Source organism: Juglans microcarpa x Juglans regia, chromosome 3D (assembly GCF_004785595.1).
Source record: "Juglans microcarpa x Juglans regia isolate MS1-56 chromosome 3D, Jm3101_v1.0, whole genome shotgun sequence".
Lineage (NCBI taxonomy): Eukaryota > Viridiplantae > Streptophyta > Magnoliopsida > Fagales > Juglandaceae > Juglans > Juglans microcarpa x Juglans regia.
This window is the reverse complement of record NC_054598.1, coordinates 10,015,243-10,037,340: the sequence shown is the minus strand read 5'-3', so window position 1 is coordinate 10,037,340 and position 22,098 is coordinate 10,015,243. Positions and strand designations below refer to the sequence as shown.

Genomic DNA, 22,098 nt, shown 5'->3' with positions numbered 1-22,098 from the left:
AGTCAATGCAAACTCCAAAAGGACAACCACCTTGAAAGCAAGAATCTGAGGAGGGGCCTCCCCTTATGTAAGGTGGGGGCTCCATGAAAATGCTATTCAATTATGAGAGCATGCTCAACCACTTAACTAGATTCCCAGATGGAGGTGGACAAATCACGGCAAATCTAGGAAGGTGAGTTTGCGGAAAGTTACACAAAAGTCACAGGATAGACAACCAACCATATATGATTGTATTGCTTAATTCTGTGGAAGTAGAAATGGAGAATCAAGTTGCTGAGGAAGGTTGGATTGAGTTTTCATTATCAATCTGTTATAACACAAAAGACATTAATCTGCGTTCTGTGAAGAAAGATGATAGTTATGAGGGAATTAGAATAGAAGCAGAATGACGTTTGACTGAGGCTGTCATTTAACAGAGGTATCCCATTTATCTGATGCACAAAAGGCCAAAGCCCAGCTGTTTCCTCTGCGTTTTTGACAGTAAAAAGGCTGCTATCTGTTGATGACAAGTCAGAGTTTTAAAGATATGAAGAGTTAATACCAGAAAATAATAGAGGAGGGAGAGAGGCACGTTTGATAGCAACCTATTTAAGAAAATGACTCCAATTCTCTCCCATTTTAGTGGGGCTCATTCGTTTTCAGTTTTTCACCTAAAAAGCTGCTCTTGCAATATAGATAGAGATATATAAAGACGGTGCGTTTTTAAGGTGAGGTCAAACGACCAAGTGATCAACCCGATTCTATGTAAATTTTATTCCTATAATTTGAGATGGGCCTCCTCCTCTTATCAAAGAATGCTTGTTTTGTAGTGATCAAAGCCATATAATTTAGGGAGATAGGATTGCCAGGGGGACATATTCACTGGCAATCTAATAATGAGGGTTTAGCGTGTACTGTTGAGATAGGTCTCTTTGTCCTTATATGTAGAAAGCAGCATTTGGTTGAAGAGCCAGATAGACAAATATATAAATGTATTCCCAGGTGATGAGGAATTGCATATCTGCAGGCTAGTTAGAAACATCTATATATCTTACTTCACACTTTGTTCTCTTTCTTTCATGTATTTTCTTTTTTTCCCTTGTATGTATATATATATATATATAGATATCCTATTCCTAAAAGCTACAGTAATGGAGTCTCCCTGGGCTATTGGAGGTTCAGAAGAACACAGTGGCGGCAGTGAGTCTGGGTGGACAAATTATATTGGCTCCACCACACAAAACGAGAATGACAACAGCAAAGATCCTCGTGTTGACGATGATGATGATGATGAGAGTGAGGATTCTATGGCTTCAGACGCCTCATCGGGTCCGAGTCACCATGAACTTCCAAATGGAGAGGGTGAGGGAAGTGGCAGCATGGGTCATACTCATATCAGGCATGCAAAAGATGAAGCCAATAGCAAGTTATTCTCAGAAAAGAAAGCGAGCAAACAGGTCAAGAAAAAAGATGAAAGGAGAGTAAAAGAACAAAATGAACTTTCAGCATACAGGGCAGAGAGCGCTGGCAGTCAAGTTTCAAGTGGAGCCAAGGTAAGAAAAACCAAGACAATGGTCAAAGAAGGATAGCGTATTACAGATCTCTACCTACAATGATTGCATCATTTTGTTTTTATCAGAGTTTCATGGTTAACTGAAGGCAGACAACAGTTCATGCCTCTTGCTCCCGGTTGCATCTTCTTAAGAGTTTATGGGGGAATCAAGATAACAGGTAGGTTAGCTACCCAATGCATTTATTCCTCACTGATGCACATGTATGATTGTGTCTGCATGTGTCACATGTGACATGTATGCATGGAGATGGTTTCTTTTCTATTTGTCTCTGTTGTCTTTGTAGAACGAATAAAAAGCAAAAACAGGTAAAGATTCCTGGTAGTTACAAAACCCTGCAATGTGATGCTTTAGTTTCAAAAAAATTACTATCTGAAACATTGGAAGATGACTCTATTTCTATTTTTCTATTATGATATCAAACTATTTATGGCTCTTATTTGAAGCCCAAGCACGTAGCTCAAGCAGTAGTACTGCTGCTTAATCTCGTGCAAGCACGGTGACGAAATGTGGGTTCATTCAACATTGTGTTATTGGCCTACCATTGTATATTACACTCGTCCTTCTTTAACAGGCTTCATCAAAAGCTGATTCATTTTGAAACGTGGCCGGGACAGATAAGCATTGATTCCCAGTAACAGCTACAGATTCAAGAGTATTTTCCCTCCATGTCTAATCCCATTGAGTTCTGTCATTGAGGCAAACTTCCATCAAAACAGTTCGCATGCTCTTTTGAAAACGGAGTTTTACAATTTCCAGCTAGTATGAGTAGCCAGATAATTTTAAGCATTCATATTATTTCTATGATAGGCAAGACACTCAACGGGTGCTATATACTGGGGAGACAAGACACAAAGTAAATCTACAAATTGATGTAATTTCATAGAATCCGTTAGATCTACTTTATAATAAAAATAACTTTACAATCTGACGTGTCATATCAAGCTATATCAGTTTGTGAGTTTATTTTTGTGTAATCCCTTTGTGGATAAAATATTTTTCTTACTTTATAAAGGTGAATTAGATCCTGAATCATTTTTTTTTTTTTTTGTACAAAAGCTTCCTATCTTGACAATATTTGACTAAAGAAAGTTGAAAGTCATCTGATACAAGTTAAAGAAACTAGCGTCACTCTAAGGATTGTTATTGCATTTGATACAAAATTACTTGGTGCATCAGGAATCGAGGAACGAACTTTATTTCAATCAATGAGGTTTTAAATATTGAAAGAATGTTATGCATCAGTTACTATTCACTCCCACACTTTATACTTATAACTTTTTTATCGGGTGTGAAAATGTTTTGCATAGGGTGTGAGAATATTTTTCATAAAATGTGTAGTGTGAGATGGTGAATAGTAGCTGATGAGAAGATTTTTTCTTAAATCTTAGCCCGCTGCTTGCAGTTTCAATATCAACAGAATGGACGTTGAGTTTATTTACTCCCCTACCCAGCACATCATTACATCCATGACGCCTGCGAAAGCCATCAAAGCATCTTATTTTTCATGACATATAAGACTTTAGAGGACCACCCCCCCCCCCCCCCCCCCCCCCCCCCCCCCCCCCAAGTACACGAAATTCACCATTGCTTTTGAAGTAAAGGGAACAAACAGTGTTGCCGCATGCAATGACCACTGGAACGTAATGAAATGAAAAGACAAGACAACTAAGGAGAAAAAAGCATCGAGACAGTGAGAATCCATTCTTCTAGTAAATAATCCTTTTAACATATAAAACATGGAACAATGTTAAAATAACCCTTTAATGTAGGATTGCATAATTAACATTACAAAATTTAATTGCTCAAGAACGATCTTCACAACAAACAGATCAACAAGAACTATCTCCAGAATATTGAAAGGATTTGATAAAACCTATCTTGAACAGATGATAGGATGATATCCCAATTTACCAGTCTCTCAATAAATGTTGTTACATTACTGACGACATTCCAATGATTCCATCAGTAGACCACCACAGGCAGTCAGATCTTTGACCGTCTAGAAATCCTGAACCATTCAGTATGGAAGGATCCTCGTATGTCAATCCTCTCATATGTATGAGCTCCAAAGTAATCTCTTTGAGCTTGGACCAAATTAGCAGGCAGCCTCTCCCTCCTGAATGTGTCAAAATAAGCAAGACTAGAGGACATACCCGGAGTACTAATACCTGCATTGATAGCAAGGCAGACAACTCTTCGCCAAGCAGACTGTCGCTCGATGATCTCCTTTGCAAACTCTGGATCCACAAGTAGGTTGGCAAGATCTGGGTTTCTGTCATAGGCTTTCTTGATGCGGTCCAAAAACATGGCACGGATGATGCAACCGCCCTTCCAAATCCTAGCAAGCTCCCCTAGTTTCAAGTCCCAACCTTTTTCAATGCTTTTTGCACGTATCAAGTTCATTCCCTGGGCATAGCTACATATTTTGGATGAATAAAGTGCTTGCCTCACCTCATCAGTCAATTTTGCCTTATCCACTGCTTGATCTGTAAGACCTTTGCCAATGCCACTTGACTTGAAAACTTTGCTTGCTTTAACCCTTTCCTCCTTCAGACCACTGAGGAACCTGGCATCCAAAGAAGATGCTATGGTGGGGGTTGCAATTGACAACTCAGCAGCTTGCTGAACTGTCCATTTACCAGTACCCTTCATGCCAGTTTTATCCAAAACCTTGTCCACTAGATAACCTTCTCCCTTGTCATCCTTGATTTTAAATATATCTGCAGTAATCTCAATCAAGAAGCTCAAAAGCTCTCCCTTGTTCCATTCTGAGAAAACATGGCTTAATTCCTCATTCGAAAGCTTTCCAACTGATTTAAGAACATCGTAGGCCTCTGCAATTAGCTGCATATCACCATATTCAATCCCATTGTGAACCATCTTGACAAAGTTCCCTGATCCTCCTTTACCAATGTAAGTAACACACGGTCCACTATAAGGAACCTGGGCAGCCACCTTAAGAAGGATATCTTCAATGTGCCTGTAGGCCTCAAAGGAACCTCCAGGCATCAAAGACGGCCCATGGCGAGCACCCTCTTCTCCACCCGAAACTCCCATTCCAAGATAAAGTAAACCCCATTCAGCCATGGCTTTCTCCCTCCTCTCAGTGTTCTCATACCACTCATTACCACCGTCAATGATACAGTCTCCTTTCTCCATGTAAACCGAGAGGGTTTTGATGGTTTGATCAACTGGAGCCCCGGCCTTTACAAGCATGATTATGACACGAGGCTTTTGGATTGAACGAACAAAGGATTCAGGGTCATGGAAACCATATAAGATAAGGTTTCCTTCTCGTTTGGCTCGTTCTACTGTTTCGTCAACTTTAGAGGTGGTCCGATTATACACAGAAATTGGGAATCCATTCTCAGCAATGTTGAGGGCTAGATTTTGCCCCATGACAGCAAGGCCAGCAAGACCAATTCTGGTTAAGGCAGCCATCCTTAAATTCTGCACGAGGTATCTAGGACCAGAGGAACAAACTGTAATTGCATAACACAGCATTGAAGATGGCATCAAATGAATTTTTTTTTTTTTTTTGATAAGTTCAAATGAAAAATAAAGATCCAAGAACCAACAAGATATAACGTCTGAACAATCATAAATACAAGTCACCAGAAAAATTCAACCATATGTTCTCAAATCTCTATGTTTAAAGGAAAAATCTCATTCCATTATTGAAGCTTGTAAATAGTGAATATGTCCTGGAAACAACAAAGCGCATAAGATAAGAAGATATGTTATCACTGAGACTATGGGCCAAAGAGGTGAGATCCTTCAGCAATTGGAACAAAACAACCTCAATCCTTCTTTTCTTCTTTTGGCTTTACAAGATTTTGAGCTAAAGACATACCTCAAAGAGAGCCTCTTCTTACAAGGCCAAACACCCTACAAATAATTGTGATATGAAAGCTAAATTTTCACTGCTACAGTTTGAAGACAGATGAGAAATAACTAAGATCCTGTTTGGTTTCATAGATGGTCTCAACCCATCTCATCTCATCTCAACATCCAAACACCATTCAAACACAAACACTTTTCAATTTCAAATTTTTAAATTTTCAACATTTTCATCTAATCATTATCTAATCATTACAACTTTCCCAAATTTCCAAACAAAACACAAAAAACAATTCTACTTTTTCATATACCAAAACAAAAATAATATTAAAAAATTATATTCTAACAATATTTTAACTTTATAATATTTTTATTCAACTTTTTCTCTCTCCTTTTCCAAAACCCCATAAAACATCTTAACTCAAACTATATCACTGCTACTCACAAACTATCTCACTACTATTCACAGATTTCTCATCTCATCTCATCTGTGTAACCAAACAAGGTAAATCTTGCGTAAGAACATGAAAGATTATGGAGAACAATAACTTATTTTGATCATTGTTATAATTATATTTTCTCTTCTTCTCTTTTCCAAGCAGGATTTGACCCTAAAACATACCAACCTTCATTTTTTTTCATTTGGCTGGAAAAAAAGCAGGGTCCTGGGTGGGGGAATCTAGATATGAGTCTAAGCCTCATATTTGCAAACGAAGTGGCCAATCTCAAGAATTATGCAATGAAAAGTTGCATCCGGTGCAAAAACGAAATGAAACCAAACAAAAGGCAACCACAGCTGTAAAGAGACCGCTTATAGTGCAATAAGGCCTTATTCCTATAACATTGCATAACATGATATGATCAAGGCTGGCAAAGCTTGAACGTAGGTTACATAACATAGTTGATTATTAGCAGATTAAAAATACCATCAAATTGTTTACCTCATTACAATCATTATAAATTGGAGAACTTCCAGCTTTTCATATCCTAGACAGGAATTATGACTCTAACAGAACAAACTGCAAAAGAAAACAGGGCAACCAAGCAAAATGAAAAAAAAATAAGGAGTCTCGCTTTTCTCTTCTTTTTTTTCCTTTTTTTGGTTTTGGAGTACATCTCTGTGATCGTGCTAAAGTAGTAAAAGAACATATATCCCAACAAAATCCATCAAATGACAGGGGAATTCAGTTCGAACAAACAAGGTTACAAGAGTAATACGATACACGAAAAATAAAAGCAGACAACGTACTTAAAAATGTTGTACTGGAAAAGTGCAAGCAGATGGATTGCTTGAAAATAAGCTGAACCCAGAAAGATAAAGGATTTGGGTTGTGCAGAGAACCAAGATTTTGATCGAGCTCTCTTTCTTTCCTATACAAATCACTAATTACTTTGACCGCGTCCCGCTTTTGCACGGGGTTCAAACGTTGGCCGATCCAGTTCTGAGATATTGCCTGTGATTACGGACCAATCCAGTGACAAATTAGTATAGAAATGGAATCACCCATCAAGTTGGGCATTCTCATATTTCTGGATGGGAAAATGCTACTTGACTAACAAAGTGTAAATGGTAGGTTCCCGTAGTTTTGTCTCATGGCTTTGACCGCTTATTTTAATTTTTTTTTTTAATGATTAAGCCAAAATACTTCGTATTATATTTATGTAAAAATATAAACATCAACCTATAGCCGCAGCATTGTGTGATACAGTTAAAGAAAATAAAATAAGATAAAATAAATAAATAAATTAAATCACGTAGATATACTGCAATTGTAGACTGATGTATAGAATGTTTCTATATTTATATGTGGGAAATTAAATGAGGGAAATAATAGTTGGCGTGCCAAAGGACCACTCTTTTTGCCTAATGCATTACTTTTTCTTTTATTTTTTTTTTCCTAGAATTTGTATTGCCTTAAACAACAAATGATTTCTCTAACTATTTTTTTATAACGTTTGAGACTTGAAAAAAAGATCATTCAATAAAAATGCACTAATTTTAGAGAATATTCAAGTCAGATAATTGAAGAGTCAATCCAAATGATACTCTCGCAGATGCATCTCGGAAAATTTACAAAAATAATTTATTTCTCCTGATCAAGTGGTTACTAGAAATTATTTACACTTAAAAAAAAAATTCGAACCTTCAACTTGGATGGAGTATACTATTAAAACCAAAACTCTTACTACTTGAGCTAACTCCTACTATAGGTTATTTTTACTTCATCTTTCAATAATATATGTATATATAAAGAGAAATGATATTTACTATCATAGAATGTGTAAGCATCGCACACTATTTTTAAAAAAATGAGTAAATATAAAACTCGCGTAAAAAAATTAATTTTTTAATAATGAACCTTACTCTTTTCTAAAAGAAATGTGCAGTACTTATACAACCATGAATATATCTAACGTTACTTATTTATAAAATAGAGATGTCTACTATAACTAATATAAAGTCTAATTTCGAAGAATAATTTAGTGTGAATAATGGTATATAAAATAAAATAAAAAATTCTTCTCATTGTGTAGAGCAAACTATCCATATTATTTATATGGATACCATATTACTATCTATATAACTTATATGAAAAAAAGTTTAATTTGTAATATTTAAATTTTAAAATTTATTTTTTAGATCAAATCCTACCGTATAAATACTTTGTTAGATGTGTTATCTACGATGAATAAATGTTTTTTATAAAATAAAAATAGCATAACACAGTAAACAGGCCCAATCTTCCAACATCCAACTTCCAACCAATGCGTATCTTCCAACGTTCCATAACCACCACAAATTTCAACCGAACTCGCAGTCATCGGACACGTTATCTATCGCACAGCAAACAAAATGGTCCTCCCACTCTCCGATGCTTCAAAACACTCCGATGCTTATCCGTGGCATCATCTCCACTCCTCTTCCCTCCTCTCTCCGCCTCACAACCCCTACTCCCCGCCCCAAAAACGTCGTCGTCTTAGCTCAAACCCCGACCAGTACGACTCCTATCCCAACCAACCACTCCATCTCCGACCAAGCCCTCGAATCCCGGGGCTTCGTACTCCGCCGCACCATCGACGACCTCAACCTCGACCACCTCAACACCGTGTTCGTGGCCGTCGGTTTCCCGAAGCGGGATCCGCAGAAGATAAGGCTGGCACTGGAGAACACGGACTCCCTGCTGTGGGTCGAGTACAAGAAGACGCAGAGGCCGGTGGCGTTCGCACGGGCGACGGGCGACGGCGTGTTCAACGCCATAATATGGGACGTGGTGGTGGACCCTTCGTTCCAAGGGATTGGGTTGGGGAAGGCTGTCATGGAGAGGTTGTTGGAAGACCTGCTATCAAGAGGGATCTGTAACATAGCATTGTATTCGGAGCCTCGAGTTCTCGGGTTCTATAGGCCCTTGGGATTTGTGTCGGATCCTGATGGGATCCGGGGAATGGTGTACTCCACAAAGCACAAAAAGAAGAAGAAATAGAGAGTTTTATTTTTTCGACAATGCTTCGTTTCATTTTGTTAGTGTCAATGGGGTATGATTTTCGTCACATTATTCTCTCTCCTTTTTTAAGCTAAGGTAAAATGAACGTACGACAAAAGACATACCAAACTATAATTTCATCCAATTTCATTAAAAACATAGCAGTAGTAATAATAGGTATGTCTCATTTTCCATCATGGTCACATAGCTTTCCCGTTACCAAAACGTAGACAGCATTAGGAAAGAAAAAAAAAATCAACTAAAATTAGCTCTTCCCCAACATCCTCAGCTTGGTTTGGTTGTGTTATTCTACATTCTTTGACCTAAAGCATTCAAAGATTCACAAGGATGCTGAACCGGAAAACCCAAAAGGCAGCCAAAAATCTGGTGCAAATCAAAATTGGCAATGGATTTTATTCCTTAGTTCAGGGGGTATAAGCTACATTCTAATATCTTTGGGTGGATACAGGCCAGTGGGAACATAAGTGCCACTTCCATAACAGTTTTTGAAAAAAGATCTTCGAACTTGCTTGGGTACCTAAAGGAACATGTAAATCAATTGATCCAATACAACGGGTTCTTTTTTTCTGTTGTTTTTTTCTGGGGAAAAAATGCATTGATATGAAGTATAACACAACTTTGCTCACTTTTGAAGTTACAATGGTTGAACTAAATCATTTCGCAGCTCTAGATGAGACTTAAATCAGTAAACCGGGATTCGGATTCCCACTCTTTATACAAACATTTTTACCATCTGAAAACCCTGTTTCTTAAACTCTACACCATCCAAAAGGTTACAAATAAAAGGATATGAAAGGGCAAGAGGGAGGGAGGGATGGTTGTGTGGAGGGAAGGAAAAATAATAATATAAAAAATTCCTAGGCCTGATCATTCAAAGACCCATCCAGCCTTTTCTATCAACTAGGGATATCATATTCAAATCCTTGTTGCAAAACACCTAGCAAAGAGCTTTCTTAACTCCAAGACTGGTAATTGTGGGTGAGAAATTGATCTGTCCTCTCATTCCTAAACTACCCCAAGCAAATAATCTACATACACTCACAAGCAAACCCACTCTAGTCATCATCACAAGATCAGTGTACTCATCCATCCCTTCACAGTCAACTATAAGAAGTTGTGATATTACCGAACCAACCTGCGTTCAAGTTCATATAGTTGTTGATGCACCACTTAAGTTATCATAGGCAGTCTGGAAGCGAAGACCAGAACCAATGTGTCTCGATGTGGGGCATACCCAGCTCAGGACATTTGAACCCAGAACTTTTGTCAGGTTTTCATAGGCACCAAGATCATATGGGTGTGTATAGACACTCCCTCCTTTTTCGGCCAGCCACATAGCTCTAACTCCTTCATGGTACTCAATCGTAGTCTTGTTATGCAAAATGAGGTAGATATGCCAACCTAAGAGGATGCTTAGTGCCACACATAATGGGACTAGCAACAGCCCAGAAATGACATATGCCGTTCTGAAAGAGTCTCCACTTTGCTGCTCATCCTTTGGATAATCAATAGTTAGACTACCAACAAGCAAGACCAGGGAATAGATGCATGCAATAACAGCATACATCACGAAAATGAAGAACGCCTTATAGTTAGCATGCCCAACACAATTACTAATCCAAATGCAATGGTGATCCATTCGCAAAACACATCTTTTGCAAACACGACAATGATGCGCACGGGGAGGCTTATAGTGAGAACATTTCTGGCAGTACCTCAAATCCCCACCCTTGCGCTTGATCTCGTGGATAGGGTTCTCCACATCTTCGATGTCAGGTGCGTAGGTGGAGGGGACCCGACCCGGATCAGTGAAGACAGAAGCAGCGTAGGTAAAGATGCACATGAGAGCAATCGTCGTGAAAATGACCGTGTTGAAGATTCCAGGGGAGGACATGAGGCCGAACCAACGTTCGATGAAAATGAAGACTGTTGAAAAATAAATGTAGAAGATGGACAAAGCAACGACGGTTACTGGCAGAGAGAAGCTGAAGCCCTGCTTCATTGCTTAAACCTTTAAGGAACTCTCTGAAACCCTGTAAGAGTTTTCTGAGGCACCGGCGTCAAAACGTCAGCATGAGATGACCAAATTATTCTGTGAAAGCACATATCATGACAGTTAAAATAGGTAAAAATCGGAAGGAAGTAATCATCAAATGGAGACATTACATTCCAGTTTGACTTGAAACCTTTTGTGGAATACATTTTCCCAGTAGAACAGTCAGAAATCATATATCAAGCATACCAGTGACTGATCACAGCTTTTCACAATGATTTACAGCATGGCACATAGCTACAACATCGCAAGAACAAATAGACAAGAAACATCAACGGAGCAGCCTCAAAGGCAGGCCTTCTGAATAAATGCAGAGTCTGCTCTGCTGATCATGAAGTCAGTGCAAATCAATTTCAAGTAAACCTATTTACAACCAACATACTGAAAATATAAACTTGGATTCTCCTAACATCGATCTTATAGCTTCTAAAACGGAAAGAATATTTATATTTAGGTTTCATGGACACTCAAACGTAATTTGAATTAGAGTGCACTCAACATATCACAGTGATAATCTAATTTATACAAGAGGGCCTGTAAAAAACAGCTAAACAGAGAAGTAATCTAAGTAGTACAAAACATTCTTAGACCAAATGAAAATTTACTACCCAATTTAAAGGTTTAAAGAACTTCTAACATCTTTTTGAAGTCAATTTGCCAATTGATCACCTAATAAGAACTATCTTTTTTTTTTTTTTTTTTATCAGTATAGCAGTTAACAAGAACTAATAACATTCTTATTGTGCTCATAATCCTCCAAACGGATCTTTTTTTTTTTTTTACTCTTCTCAATAATCTTCTAGCCAACAACCCACGATTCCACTTAATAAATTTCAATCCAGTTGGACCCCAGCCGGAGATGCTCCTTACCCACCAAGATATGCCTTTTCTTTTCCCTGAACCACCCCTTCCTGATAATAATGGCACATGAAATAATGACCAGAGAAAATAATAGCTGAAACCAATTTCGTGGAGATGGAAGCCGAATTTGGGTAATCGAAGGAGGATACGTACCTTGAGTTCGCCGGTGGCTTGGATTAATGGGCGAGCCTGGCATTGTGCAAGAAAGCAGCAGAGCACAGAATGGAAGCAATGAAGGCGAAAATCCCCATCCCAATAACCAAAGAAATCCCAGCAACCAACAAGTCTAATACAGGCTGCAAACTAAAACCCACCATCTTCCTTAACTTTTGCGTTTTCGGTTATTGGTTTATTGGGGTATGATTCAGATCTGGAAAGACTTTGGACAGGATATTTTGATGCAAGGGTTCCAAAATCCAAAGTACTCCGTGGAAAGGACAAGGATCTGTCACTGCTAATTTATAAGGCTAGAGAGCCGAAAGGGAACGAGAGAACATTTTCTGGGAATTGAAAGGCTTTCGTTTTTGGCACGAACGAAGCCCGCACCATGTATCACGAATGATTCACCCTTCAAGATTTTGCAAATACAGCTATATTTGAAGGATCATTCTACACTTGACAATCTCTTTTGACCAAATTAATATTAAAAAAACAACATTTTTTCATTATTTTTTAAATATATAGAAATTAAAAAAATAAAAATAGTTTATATTCAATTAGGTAAAAACGATTATCAAGTCAAGTGGTGTGCTTGTGCCTTTTTCTCTCATTTAAAATTTGGATCAACACTTTAGGAATCTTTTTCTGATAATTTTTGAAATTATTGAGAAAACCTTTTTTTTCGATTTTTTAAATGTATTGGGTCCTTAAAACAGATGTTTGAATTTTTCTTTTTATTAAATTTTTATAATGGACTTTTATTGATTTTGTGATTTTGTAAAAGTAATAGCATCTTTACTTTTTGTAAGAGATTTGTTGTTTTGATGTATAGTTATTCTATGCTCATGTCTATTCATATCATTTAAAAAAGTGAGATTTTGTTAATAAGATTCATTTTTTTTTTTTAATTTTCATTCTTAATAAGTTTTTCTTATCTTTTCTTTTTAAAAATTATTTTTAAAATCTTCCATTTTTATTATTTTAAACACGTGGCATGTGCCGTGTCCACACATGTCTTGCCACATTAAATTTTTGTGAAAAATTATAACGGAATTCTGATTGACGTATACTTGGAGAAGTTCTAATTGTAAAAGGTGGAAATCGAAATGATAAAATTAGAACTAAAGGAATAAAAAGATAAAAAGAGTAAACTAAGAGATCGACTTCCCTTAAGAGAAAGATCAATTCTGTTGTGATTATAAGTTGGTTCCCACTATCTGGTAGGAGTGGGCAGTTGGATCCCGCATCCCGCATCCCACATCCTGCTACCCGCCACAGTCCACTTGCCCCTTGCATGGGTGGGGCGAACCCTCGTTTGCCAGATGTGAGGGGCGGGTTTCCATCTGCATCTGGTGCCCTCAACTCTTTTTGGTTGGGGGGAGGGGAGGGGAGGGGGGGGGGGGGGGGCGCAACCCCGCCTAGCAAAACCCCTACCCCGCCCTCGCATATATATAAATAAATAATATATATTTATATATAAAGTATATGTATATTATATATTTGTAATTAAAAAAAAAAGTAATCAAAACGATGCCGTTTTGTCAATAACCCCTGCCCCTACCCCCTTCTCATGACCCATGTTTTCAGTCTCAGAATCTCTCTCTCTCTCTCTCTCTCTCTCTCATCTCTCTAACCCTCGCAGTTGCTGCTCTCTCCCATTCCATAGTCCCTTCATCGTACGTTGTCAAGCCATTCTCCATTGCCATTCGTCCGTTGCACGCTTAGTTTGTCGCCAAAGGTAAGTTCCCCGTTCCCAATTCACATGCATGACGATTATGTTTTTATTTTTTGTTGAGTTATGGAGGATGTGATTAAATTGAGGAGTTGAAGGATGTAATTGTGAATTGTGTGTTGTAGATGCTTGAATTGTGCATGTGTTTTGATGTTTGTAATTTTTAAATTGAGAATTTCAAATTTTTTAGGGTTTCGGATTGGAACCCTAAATAATTTAGGGTTCCAATCCGAAACCCCAAATTAATTTAGGCAAGATTGAAACCCCTAACATAATCCTTAATTTAGAGCTTGTGAGTTGTGACAAAAAGAGACCATCAAGAGACTAGAGAAGGGGTTGTAACCATCGAGCGCCAACTCTTTGGGTTTTTTACTTTACTTTTTGGATATAAAAGTATCCCAACAACTAAAGTAAGGAAAAACAATAAGATAGAGGCAAAGATAGACGGCTTGCAGTTTGAGCTAACTCCAAGAGACACCAAAATATGTGCAACGCGTGGGACTCATGCATCTACCTTAATGAGGCCACGATAATTAGATATGGAATATTTGACAATAGGAAATTTTTTGGTCTGGAGCGTGTGGCAGAATAGGCTCCAGGAAAGGGAGATGCGTGTGCCTCATGAGCCGTCGAAATTTTTTGGTCTGGAGCGTGTGGCAGAATAGGCTCCAGGAAAGGGAGATGCGTGTGCCTCATGAGCCGCTTTCGGCGGCACATGAGAGACACGCTAACTGTTTCAATACACTATTGCTTCTATCCAAAGGATTCATGGCCTGGTAACCTTCTTGTATGGCACATGTGCCTCAGAGGTTGTCGAAAAGCTGCATATTGGTCTTTTTCAGTCTTGGAGGAAAAATGACAACAAAAACAGCTAAAAAATCAGAAATAACTCTAGGGATAGAATAGATATATAAGAAAAGAGGAGGACAACGGAGTCGAAGCTCTCCCCCTCTCCAACGAAAAAATTGTCACTACGTGTTTGTGTAAAATCATCACTTATTCCTAATGTTTAAGCTGATGAGAATATGCATATTTTTATTATTTATATTATATCTTAACACTCCCTTTCGCGTGTGAGTCAAACTCCTCCTTAATAAGAAGCTCATCACTGGCTCAACACGTGTAATATTTAATTAATTGGGTGAAGTGTAGAGTCAAGAATTGAATTCAAGATCTCTGATCTGATATCATGTGAAATCATCACTTATCTTAAAAAATTAAATTGATAAAAATAGATAAATTTTTATTATTTATTTTATATCTTAACATTTGAACATTAGGATTTCGGCTTCAGGAGAGAACGGGAGGGGGCCAAATTTTTCTATAGGTTCTCTTTCTATCAAATGGCAAGTGTAGGACTTTTTTTCATAGTTATCCTGCGAATTGACATTTCTTATAGAAAGGCAGGGGACCCCTCGTATTTATTAAGACGAAACAGCTCAGAGCAAACTTACAAATATATGCTTTTGTGAACATATTTTGGGACTGATGCACTTGAAGATAACTTCTTCATTATCCTTTGACTTTGAGGCTCAGTTTCCAATTCCACACCAAAAAACCAGCCTCCTTCATTAGCTAGGAAAGCAACATCACCAGTACAGCAACATTTCCCTTTCAGAAGTGAGCTAAACTAGGCAGCCACCTTATCTTCTCAGATTCCTCTTCAGATTAACATGTCCTATCTGCTACAAATTCGCAAACGATATGCTTATTTCCTTATGTCAATTACGTTGTGAAGGAACGTAATTGTAATTGGCTACCCTGGCAAATCTGGTCTTGAACATCAGCACCATTGTATGGGTAAACTTTAGAACTTTTATGATGACTCTTATTACTTCTGTAAGAGCTGCCTTGGTGTGTAAGGCCACCGACCAAACTAAAAGCCGATTGGGTTGATACCTGGATAAAATATCGAGATTCATTGTCTCTTACCTGGCTATGATATGTCAAAGGTGGCATACAAGATGTAGATATGAGAATTTCTTTGAAAATGCAAAGTCACCTGAGGTTGGCATTGGTGATCTCCTTGGGATGGTTGGCATTGGTGGTCTCCTTGGGATGGGCTGTAGTTCTTTAATGTCAACTACAACAGCATCGGATGTCAGGAAAGTCTTGGCTACGGAAGCAGCATGCTCCAAACAACATCTAACTACCTGCTCCAGTATTTGGTGGGAAGATAACTTTATCAGCTGATGTTTTCAAGACATATTGGGTAGTCAAAGCCTAGACATTCTGGCTTAAACTGAAATCACCAATTATGTATGTTCTCAAATAAGCTTTTAATCTAATTTCATTAAGCAACATGTGTTGATGGTTCAAACTATATGGAAATTTAGACATCTTTCCAGAGGATCCCATAGCTTTCCCAAACGGTGAAAATATATTAGGATGTGGTATCCCCACGCTTAAAATGTTTACGTTGTTGGGCTACTGATATGTGAATCTTCCTGACAAAGCCATTCAAGTAATGGTACCTTTGATGGATCGATGATTCCAGCCTTCACCAAATCCTCGTAACAATCTCTTGCAGCGTTGTATCCATACCTAATATCATCATTAGAAAGAACCTGCAAAGTTTATTCAACAGGGTAATTTAATGGATTCAAGATCAGTATCATGGGTTCATAAACTAGGATTATTTTTCCAATCTCAACTTATGTATGACAGGAAATAACAATGAATAATATGCAGAGACCTTTTCAATCACCAGATTTCCATTTACACCTGCATTTTTGGCTATCAATCTAGCAGGGTAACTCAGAGCTCTTTTGAAGATCTCAGCCCCAATCTGCAATGCACTTTCATATATAACATTACAGTCTTTATGTGCATTCAGTGGGAAATAATTTCAAGATTGCAACATTGAAAAGACATTGATAGAAAATGATATGCGATTTCCTAAGAATACCTGCATGAACTTAAGTGGACTTCAAATATTAAAGACCACCGACTGAGATATCTAATCTAAAAAGAAAACAGCCAGGAGAAAAATTTATCATATTTCAATAAAAGAGGTACCTTCTGTTCTTCATTGTCCAAGTGTTGTTTGATACCATCTACCATTGTAGATAGCCTCAAAAGGGTACAGCCCCCACCAACTACCACACCTTCCTCAATTGCTGCCTGTAATATGCCAAGTTAGAAGCTTACTTTAATGGTTGGCAAACGAATTCTTACAGTGTCAAGAAAGAAACTAACTACCTTGGTTGCATTCAAAGCATCTTCAATCCTGAGTTGTTTATCCTTCAACTCAACTTGTGTTTGTGCTCCTACCTAGGATTCAGTTTATCAAACTCAATGTATTAGCTGGAAAGCAAGTCACAGCCTCCACACTCCCCAATTATCAAGATGCTGGCTGCAATATAATTCAGATTACCTGCAGAATAGCAATTCCCCCTGACAACCTAGCAATTCTCTCACTCAATAACTTCTTTTGAAATTTTTCTTCAGAGTTCTGCAAAACAAGAAACCATTCCATTGGGAGAATGCTAATGATGTATAAATTCCTTCCACACTTCTGCAGTGTACTAATGTGCATGTGTGGTTATTCAATCTTGCAATTCACTCTGCGATATAGAGCTTTAAAGCAGAAAGTACAAAGGCACAGCCAGAGACATTAGTTGAACCTTAACAAGCTCCTGGAGTTGAGAAACCCGCTTTTCAACAAATTCGCGGGTGCTTCCATCTGTAACTATTAGTGTAGAATCCTTAGTTATCACAACCTTTGAAGCTGAGCCCAATGTCTCCTTGCCAGCCTTTTCAAGGCTCAACCCCATCTCATCTCTGATTACAGTGCCTGCACAATTATCAAGATCCAGGCATGTAAGAGCATGAGGAATTTTGCAGAAGAAAAATGTTCAAGGGGCAGACAGTGGCTCAATTTGACTAACTTCAGTTTTGATATATGAATCCTTTTCTATCAATCAATCCTATCGAAGGTCATATTCATTTTTATAAAGGATTTTCATTCTGAGATATGACTTTAAGTCTGCCTCTAACCTGCGACAACCCCTTACTTTTACGGATTCAGGATCCACGATGTAAATTTGTTAAAGAGCAACATAAGAAAATAGAATTTATTTCATTGAAATGTAAATAACATTCTATACGCTTAATTGCATATAGTTCTTAAAAATATATCAAGCAGCAACTTCATTTATAGACCTTGAATACAGTAGATGATTGGGATGGATGTAGGAAAAAGTCTTGATTCCACTGTGACCATTTAATCAAAATTACGTATGCATGTAACTAGAGTAACATTTGGCCTATTATTCATTTCAAGAACGTGTCTTTTAACTGCAGTTCTAATTCAACTCTGTATTGCATTTGTATTCTATATTGGACATTTACTGTGCCTATAAGCAGTCTCTGTCTAACAGCAGCAAACATAGAAAATTGTATGGCAATAATCTGCAGTTTTCTTTCGCAATAGTCACATGCCTCCAAAATGATTTTACTTCTTTGGGTACCAAAGAATAAAAACCTGACTCCAAGACTGTTACTAACCAAAAGATCAATGCAGTGAATTGTTGGTTTTCTAACCATTTTATTCCTATGCTTTCATTAGTATTTTTATTATTGGTATTATCATTGTAATTATTGCCATTAATAGTAGTATTTGTTGTAGTGGTAGTAGTTGTAGATATTGTTTGTTGTTATTTTGATCATTATATTTTCTACCCTAACAAATGGTCTAACTCAAAAGCTACTCTAATCAGCATGTTAATTTGTAGTGTTTAAACAAACCTCAAGTGCGTCATAGGATATGTGGGGAGAAGATATAATAAATAAATAAATATTCTAAAATACCATTCAGAGATAATGTGATCAACAGGCATTTTGATCTAAGAAAAGCTAATCAGACAGAAAAGTGGAGGAAATGCAAAACAAGATCCAAATATATACAAACTACATAGCAATGTATCAACCCAAAGCGTATGAGCATAACAAAATTAAAGTTGACTTTCTTTTTTAGCATCCAATGGAAGGAAATGGATTTTCTAGTTTAATTGACATATAATTACTTTGAGAAATGATGCTATGATATCTAAGATTTGGTACTTAATCTACTACCTCCAGTTAAGATGGCAATGTCATCTAAGTAGTGGCTCTTGCGCTCACCAAAGGCTGGAGCCTTAATAGCAGCTGCCTTCAGCACACCCCTGAGTTTATTTCTGATTACTGGAGCTAGAGCTTCCTTCTCAATGCCCTCTGCAACTATCACAACGGGATACTTCTCTTTAACTGCACTGTCCAGTATTCCAAACATCTCCTTTGGGTTTGTGATTTTTCTGTCGACCAAAAGTAACTGCAACCAAAGAATTTCACACTCTGTAATTACTTCGTGGGAAAGCATGCAAGACTATTAATTTTGCAATTCCTACCTTGCAGTTATGGAACTCCACTGTCATCTTTTGTCGATCTGTTACAAAGTATGGGGACAAATATCCACGATCAAATTGCATTCCTTCTACAATTTGTAGATTGTTCTCGGTGCCTTTCCCTTTTTCTATTGTCACTACTCCCTTCCTTCCCACTTGACGAAGAGCATCAGCAATCATGTTTCCCACTGAATAATCATTGCCTGCACTAACTGCGGCAACATGTGCTATTTCATGATCTTCAACCTGCAAATGTGAAAGTGTGATATGTATTGCAGTTTATTAAAGCAAATGATATGATACTTACAGTGTTTCTTGATGAAGCCAAACAAGAAAGACAAACTTGTTTACCTCTCTGGAAATTAGTTTGAGTTCAGACACAAGGGTATTTGCAGTCTTCTCAATCCCACGAGCAACTTGAACAGGATTCATACCAGCAGCAATAATCTAGAAAAAGAATGATGTTTAGAATAATGTAGTGGCGGCACTTGATTCAAATTACTAATCCACTATTTCACACCGGAAGTGCCTTTAATATAAAGAAAACAAAATATAGCTGTAAGATATAAGAATTGCACATAAGCCAATTCACCAATAATTAACAAGCCCTGCCTATATGATTTTTTAAAGATGCAGCCTCACCTAGGTGGTGAGGCCTTATTGGCAACAAACTGGCATTCAAAACTTGGCTTCATATTAATCTCTAATATGTAACTAATTCCAAGTTTTTAGAAAGAGCATTCAAATTGGCACTAGTTCAATCGTAGAAATTCCGCCTTCTAACTATTGCCTAGTATTTTAGAAAGCCTGCATTATAGCACAATGTTATAATACATCACAAGAAACACTTCTTCTGTTGTAATGTAATAGACAGGCTACTCGCGTACACATCCATTTCATACCTTCACGCCTTCAGCAATCAGACCCTGGGCAAGAATGACTGAAGTAGTGGAACCGTCGCCAGCAAGGTCATTTGTTTTGGCACCAGCCTGTCTCACCAATTTAACTCCAACATTCTCCAAAGGGTCCTCCAATTCAATCTAATATAACAATTTGGAGCAATTTAAGAGGAAATATCTTGTTGTACAATGTGAACAATTGTCAAATTAAAATGAGTGACCAAGATAGAAAAAAAAAAAAGAACAAACGCGAAGGTGTAATGGGGAATAGATAACTAGGAAATACCTCTTTGAGAACAGTTTCACCGTCATTTACAATTTTTGGGGGTCCATACTTGTTCTGCAATACGACATTCCTTCCCTTGGGACCCAAAGTCACCCCAACCAGCTCAGCCACCATGTCCACCCCTGCCTGCACCACCAGCCAGACCATTCAAAATCTTGTCAAGCAAAACATAATTGTGGGTGTTACAGAAGCTAGTGCCTTGAACTGTAACCTGAAGCTTCCTTGTGGTTGAACCTTCGCGGTTGAAGTAAAGCTCTTTGGCCATGGCTCTCGGGATTAACATGGAGGGTGAAGAAGGCCTTCTGGGCAGTATTGGGTTAGTGAAATTAAGTGCAGAGATGGGGGTTGGAGAACTTGCCATGGCTTGGTTCGGTTTGGTCTGCCAGTTGGAGTAACAAATATCTTCAAAGATGGTTTTGTAAGGATAAGAGTAAGGGAGAAGAGAGGAGGTTTCCGAAGGCCAAGAGAAAAATCTAACATGTTTTGGCGCTATTCCAAGATTAGCGACGTGTTTTTTCTAATTGTTTACAAAATTTATATTCTTTCTGACTTGGATTTTATTTGAGGCAATAGGCTCTTAAAAACAAAAAACTAATGGATTCATGTGGTTTTTGAATTTTATTAAAAAAAATTAAAGAGTATAAATTATATGTCTCGATGGGAGAGATTACTTTCACTTGTCTTATTAATATGAAGGATTCTTGATTCATCTATTCGTTTTATGTAACTTTGTGAGTACATAATGGCTATTACTGGAATCAGGTCTACGATGTGTTATGAAAAGTATCTAGGACTACGTGCACTTATTGGTAGATCTAGGCACAATGCTTTCAACAATATATTGGATAGAGTTAGAAGCAGTATTAGTGGATAGAAAACAAAGCTGCTATCTTAGGCAGACGAACCCCAATCGACTCGCTTTGAGACCCAACAACGATATTGGAAAATTCAACCCAAGAAAGCTAGAATTAAGTCAAATGATGGAGAATCTAGACCAATTGAGTAGGGCTGCATAGAGACCCGGTCTGATCAAATTTGGGCCTGACTCGATCTACAGGGAAGACGGTTTCAGCTCGACTTGACCCGACCCGTAAATGTCGGATCGGGTCAAACCCGTTCGTCTTGCTTTTTATTGTTTTCGATCTTTCACCCATTCACCTTCATTTGCAGACCCACGCCCCTCTCTTGCTCCTCTGCAAACTCAACCTCTCCCACATTGTTCGTTCCTCCTTTTCCTCTCCTCAGCAACTCAGCCTTTCCCCTCCCAAACCCACCCTCCCTCTATAGGTACACCTTGAGGGGCTTCACGTAGTTCTCGAAGTCGAGGGTGGCCAGGGCCCATTGCTGATCGTCGCCATTGATCGTCACTTCTACCTCTGGAACTTGTCGGATGCCTCAACGGTGACGAAGCTTATGATGTATTTCATTTTCTTTGTGATGCTTTTCATTTTTTTTGAGATCTATTTCAAGATCTATTTAATTTTCTTTGAAATCATTGACGACCTTCACCTCAGGAGGAAGTAGAGGCTTTAGGTGGAACCTCGTACTGGACTTTGAGACCTTAAAGGATATATTCAACAGAATAAGAAAATTAAATGTAAAACAGTAGCTTGCTTGATTTATTCTCAGAGAAAAATGTAAAACTCTGTTGATTTCTTGGTGGGTCTGATTAGCAGTGGGGAATCCGTTGAAGATCGACGCAAGATCGATGGGTTTTTGTGAGTAGCTCGTTCAAAATCTATTGAAGATCAACGCAAGATTGAATCTGTCGTTTCAGCTGAGTTTCGTCAGAATTCTAAAAAAGTAGATCGCAAAAGTTTTCTCTACA

At 38.0% G+C, this 22,098-nt stretch overlaps 7 protein-coding genes across 11 annotated transcripts in view; 2 read left to right on the top strand and 5 right to left on the bottom strand.

The window, feature by feature from the left end:
* LOC121254421 (transcription factor bHLH49) overlaps nucleotides 1-624 on the bottom strand; it is a 29,966-nt gene extending 29,342 nt beyond the window's left edge. Inside the window, exon 1 of the mRNA XM_041154468.1 lies at nucleotides 585-624. The gene's annotated coding sequence lies outside the window, so the exon portion shown is untranslated. The remainder of the gene's footprint in view (nucleotides 1-584) is intronic.
* Nucleotides 625-1,130: 506 nt separating this feature from the next.
* LOC121255013 (protein SOB FIVE-LIKE 2-like) lies at nucleotides 1,131-1,636 on the top strand. Its single transcript, XM_041155311.1, has 2 exons — nucleotides 1,131-1,532; nucleotides 1,619-1,636. Exons 1-2 carry the CDS (start codon nucleotides 1,131-1,133, stop codon nucleotides 1,634-1,636), a joined length of 420 nt encoding a protein of 139 aa, XP_041011245.1.
* A 1,586-nt stretch (nucleotides 1,637-3,222) lies between these two features.
* Nucleotides 3,223-12,095, bottom strand: LOC121254423 (6-phosphogluconate dehydrogenase, decarboxylating 1-like). Of its 3 annotated transcripts, XM_041154472.1 has the most exons (3): nucleotides 11,964-12,095; nucleotides 6,643-6,847; nucleotides 3,223-5,035 (listed from the first exon to the last, which is right to left on the bottom strand). In XM_041154472.1, the coding sequence occupies exon 3, from the start codon at nucleotides 4,992-4,994 to the stop codon at nucleotides 3,537-3,539; it is 1,458 nt and encodes a 485-aa protein (XP_041010406.1). In that variant the 5' UTR covers nucleotides 4,995-5,035; nucleotides 6,643-6,847; nucleotides 11,964-12,095; the 3' UTR covers nucleotides 3,223-3,536. The 3 variants fall into 3 exon arrangements, with proteins under 3 accessions (XP_041010406.1, XP_041010404.1, XP_041010405.1); XM_041154470.1 differs by lacking the exon at nucleotides 11,964-12,095 and having other exon boundaries at nucleotides 3,223-5,257; nucleotides 6,643-6,983; XM_041154471.1 differs by lacking the exon at nucleotides 11,964-12,095 and having other exon boundaries at nucleotides 3,223-5,016; nucleotides 6,643-6,983.
* LOC121254442 (serotonin N-acetyltransferase 2, chloroplastic) lies at nucleotides 8,119-8,896 on the top strand. The gene has a single exon (XM_041154492.1). The coding sequence runs from the start codon at nucleotides 8,267-8,269 to the stop codon at nucleotides 8,873-8,875; it is 609 nt and encodes a 202-aa protein (XP_041010426.1). The 5' UTR covers nucleotides 8,119-8,266; the 3' UTR covers nucleotides 8,876-8,896.
* On the bottom strand, nucleotides 9,411-10,898 carry LOC121254440 (probable protein S-acyltransferase 16). Its single transcript, XM_041154489.1, has one exon. The coding sequence runs from the start codon at nucleotides 10,896-10,898 to the stop codon at nucleotides 10,044-10,046; it is 855 nt and encodes a 284-aa protein (XP_041010423.1). The 3' UTR covers nucleotides 9,411-10,043.
* Nucleotides 10,752-12,409, bottom strand: LOC121254446. Of its 2 annotated transcripts, none has more exons than XM_041154496.1 (2): nucleotides 11,964-12,409; nucleotides 10,752-10,929 (listed from the first exon to the last, which is right to left on the bottom strand). In XM_041154496.1, exon 1 carries the CDS (start codon nucleotides 12,125-12,127, stop codon nucleotides 11,987-11,989), a length of 141 nt encoding a protein of 46 aa, XP_041010430.1. In that variant the 5' UTR covers nucleotides 12,128-12,409; the 3' UTR covers nucleotides 10,752-10,929; nucleotides 11,964-11,986. The 2 variants fall into 2 exon arrangements, with proteins under 2 accessions (XP_041010430.1, XP_041010431.1); XM_041154497.1 differs by lacking the exon at nucleotides 10,752-10,929 and adding an exon at nucleotides 11,019-11,860.
* Nucleotides 12,410-15,098: 2,689 nt separating this feature from the next.
* LOC121254420 (chaperonin 60 subunit beta 4, chloroplastic-like) lies at nucleotides 15,099-20,755 on the bottom strand. 2 transcript variants are annotated; one of them, XM_041154467.1, is made up of 14 exons: nucleotides 20,482-20,753; nucleotides 20,271-20,396; nucleotides 19,988-20,125; nucleotides 19,437-19,532; nucleotides 19,089-19,331; nucleotides 18,778-19,012; nucleotides 17,328-17,497; nucleotides 17,078-17,155; nucleotides 16,903-16,974; nucleotides 16,720-16,824; nucleotides 16,397-16,489; nucleotides 16,176-16,268; nucleotides 15,704-15,854; nucleotides 15,099-15,600 (listed from the first exon to the last, which is right to left on the bottom strand). In XM_041154467.1, exons 1-14 carry the CDS (start codon nucleotides 20,629-20,631, stop codon nucleotides 15,578-15,580), a joined length of 1,773 nt encoding a protein of 590 aa, XP_041010401.1. In that variant the 5' UTR covers nucleotides 20,632-20,753; the 3' UTR covers nucleotides 15,099-15,577. The 2 variants fall into 2 exon arrangements, 1 of the variants encoding a protein (XP_041010401.1); XR_005938635.1 differs by lacking the exons at nucleotides 15,099-15,600; nucleotides 15,704-15,854 and having other exon boundaries at nucleotides 16,213-16,268; nucleotides 16,397-16,499; nucleotides 20,482-20,755.
* Between the last annotated feature and the right edge of the window lie 1,343 nt (nucleotides 20,756-22,098).

Excerpts from the sequence above, each read along its gene's own strand:
- LOC121255013 (XM_041155311.1), top strand. The coding sequence starts at position 1,131 with ATGGAGTCTCCCTGGGCTATTGGAGGTTCAGAAGAACACAGTGGCGGC.
- LOC121254423 (XM_041154470.1), bottom strand. The coding sequence starts at position 5,069 with ATGCCATCTTCAATGCTGTGTTATGCAATTACAGTTTGTTCCTCTGGT.
- LOC121254442 (XM_041154492.1), top strand. The coding sequence starts at position 8,267 with ATGCTTCAAAACACTCCGATGCTTATCCGTGGCATCATCTCCACTCCT.
- LOC121254440 (XM_041154489.1), bottom strand. The coding sequence starts at position 10,898 with ATGAAGCAGGGCTTCAGCTTCTCTCTGCCAGTAACCGTCGTTGCTTTG.
- LOC121254446 (XM_041154496.1), bottom strand. The coding sequence starts at position 12,127 with ATGGTGGGTTTTAGTTTGCAGCCTGTATTAGACTTGTTGGTTGCTGGG.
- LOC121254420 (XM_041154467.1), bottom strand. The coding sequence starts at position 20,631 with ATGGCAAGTTCTCCAACCCCCATCTCTGCACTTAATTTCACTAACCCA. Across the intron at positions 19,013-19,088 it reads TGGAGTTCCATAACTGCAAG|TTACTTTTGGTCGACAGAAA; the intron begins GTAGGAATTGCA and ends CTTTGGTTGCAG. Across the intron at positions 16,269-16,396 it reads GAAATCTGGTGATTGAAAAG|GTTCTTTCTAATGATGATAT; the intron begins GTCTCTGCATAT and ends TAAACTTTGCAG.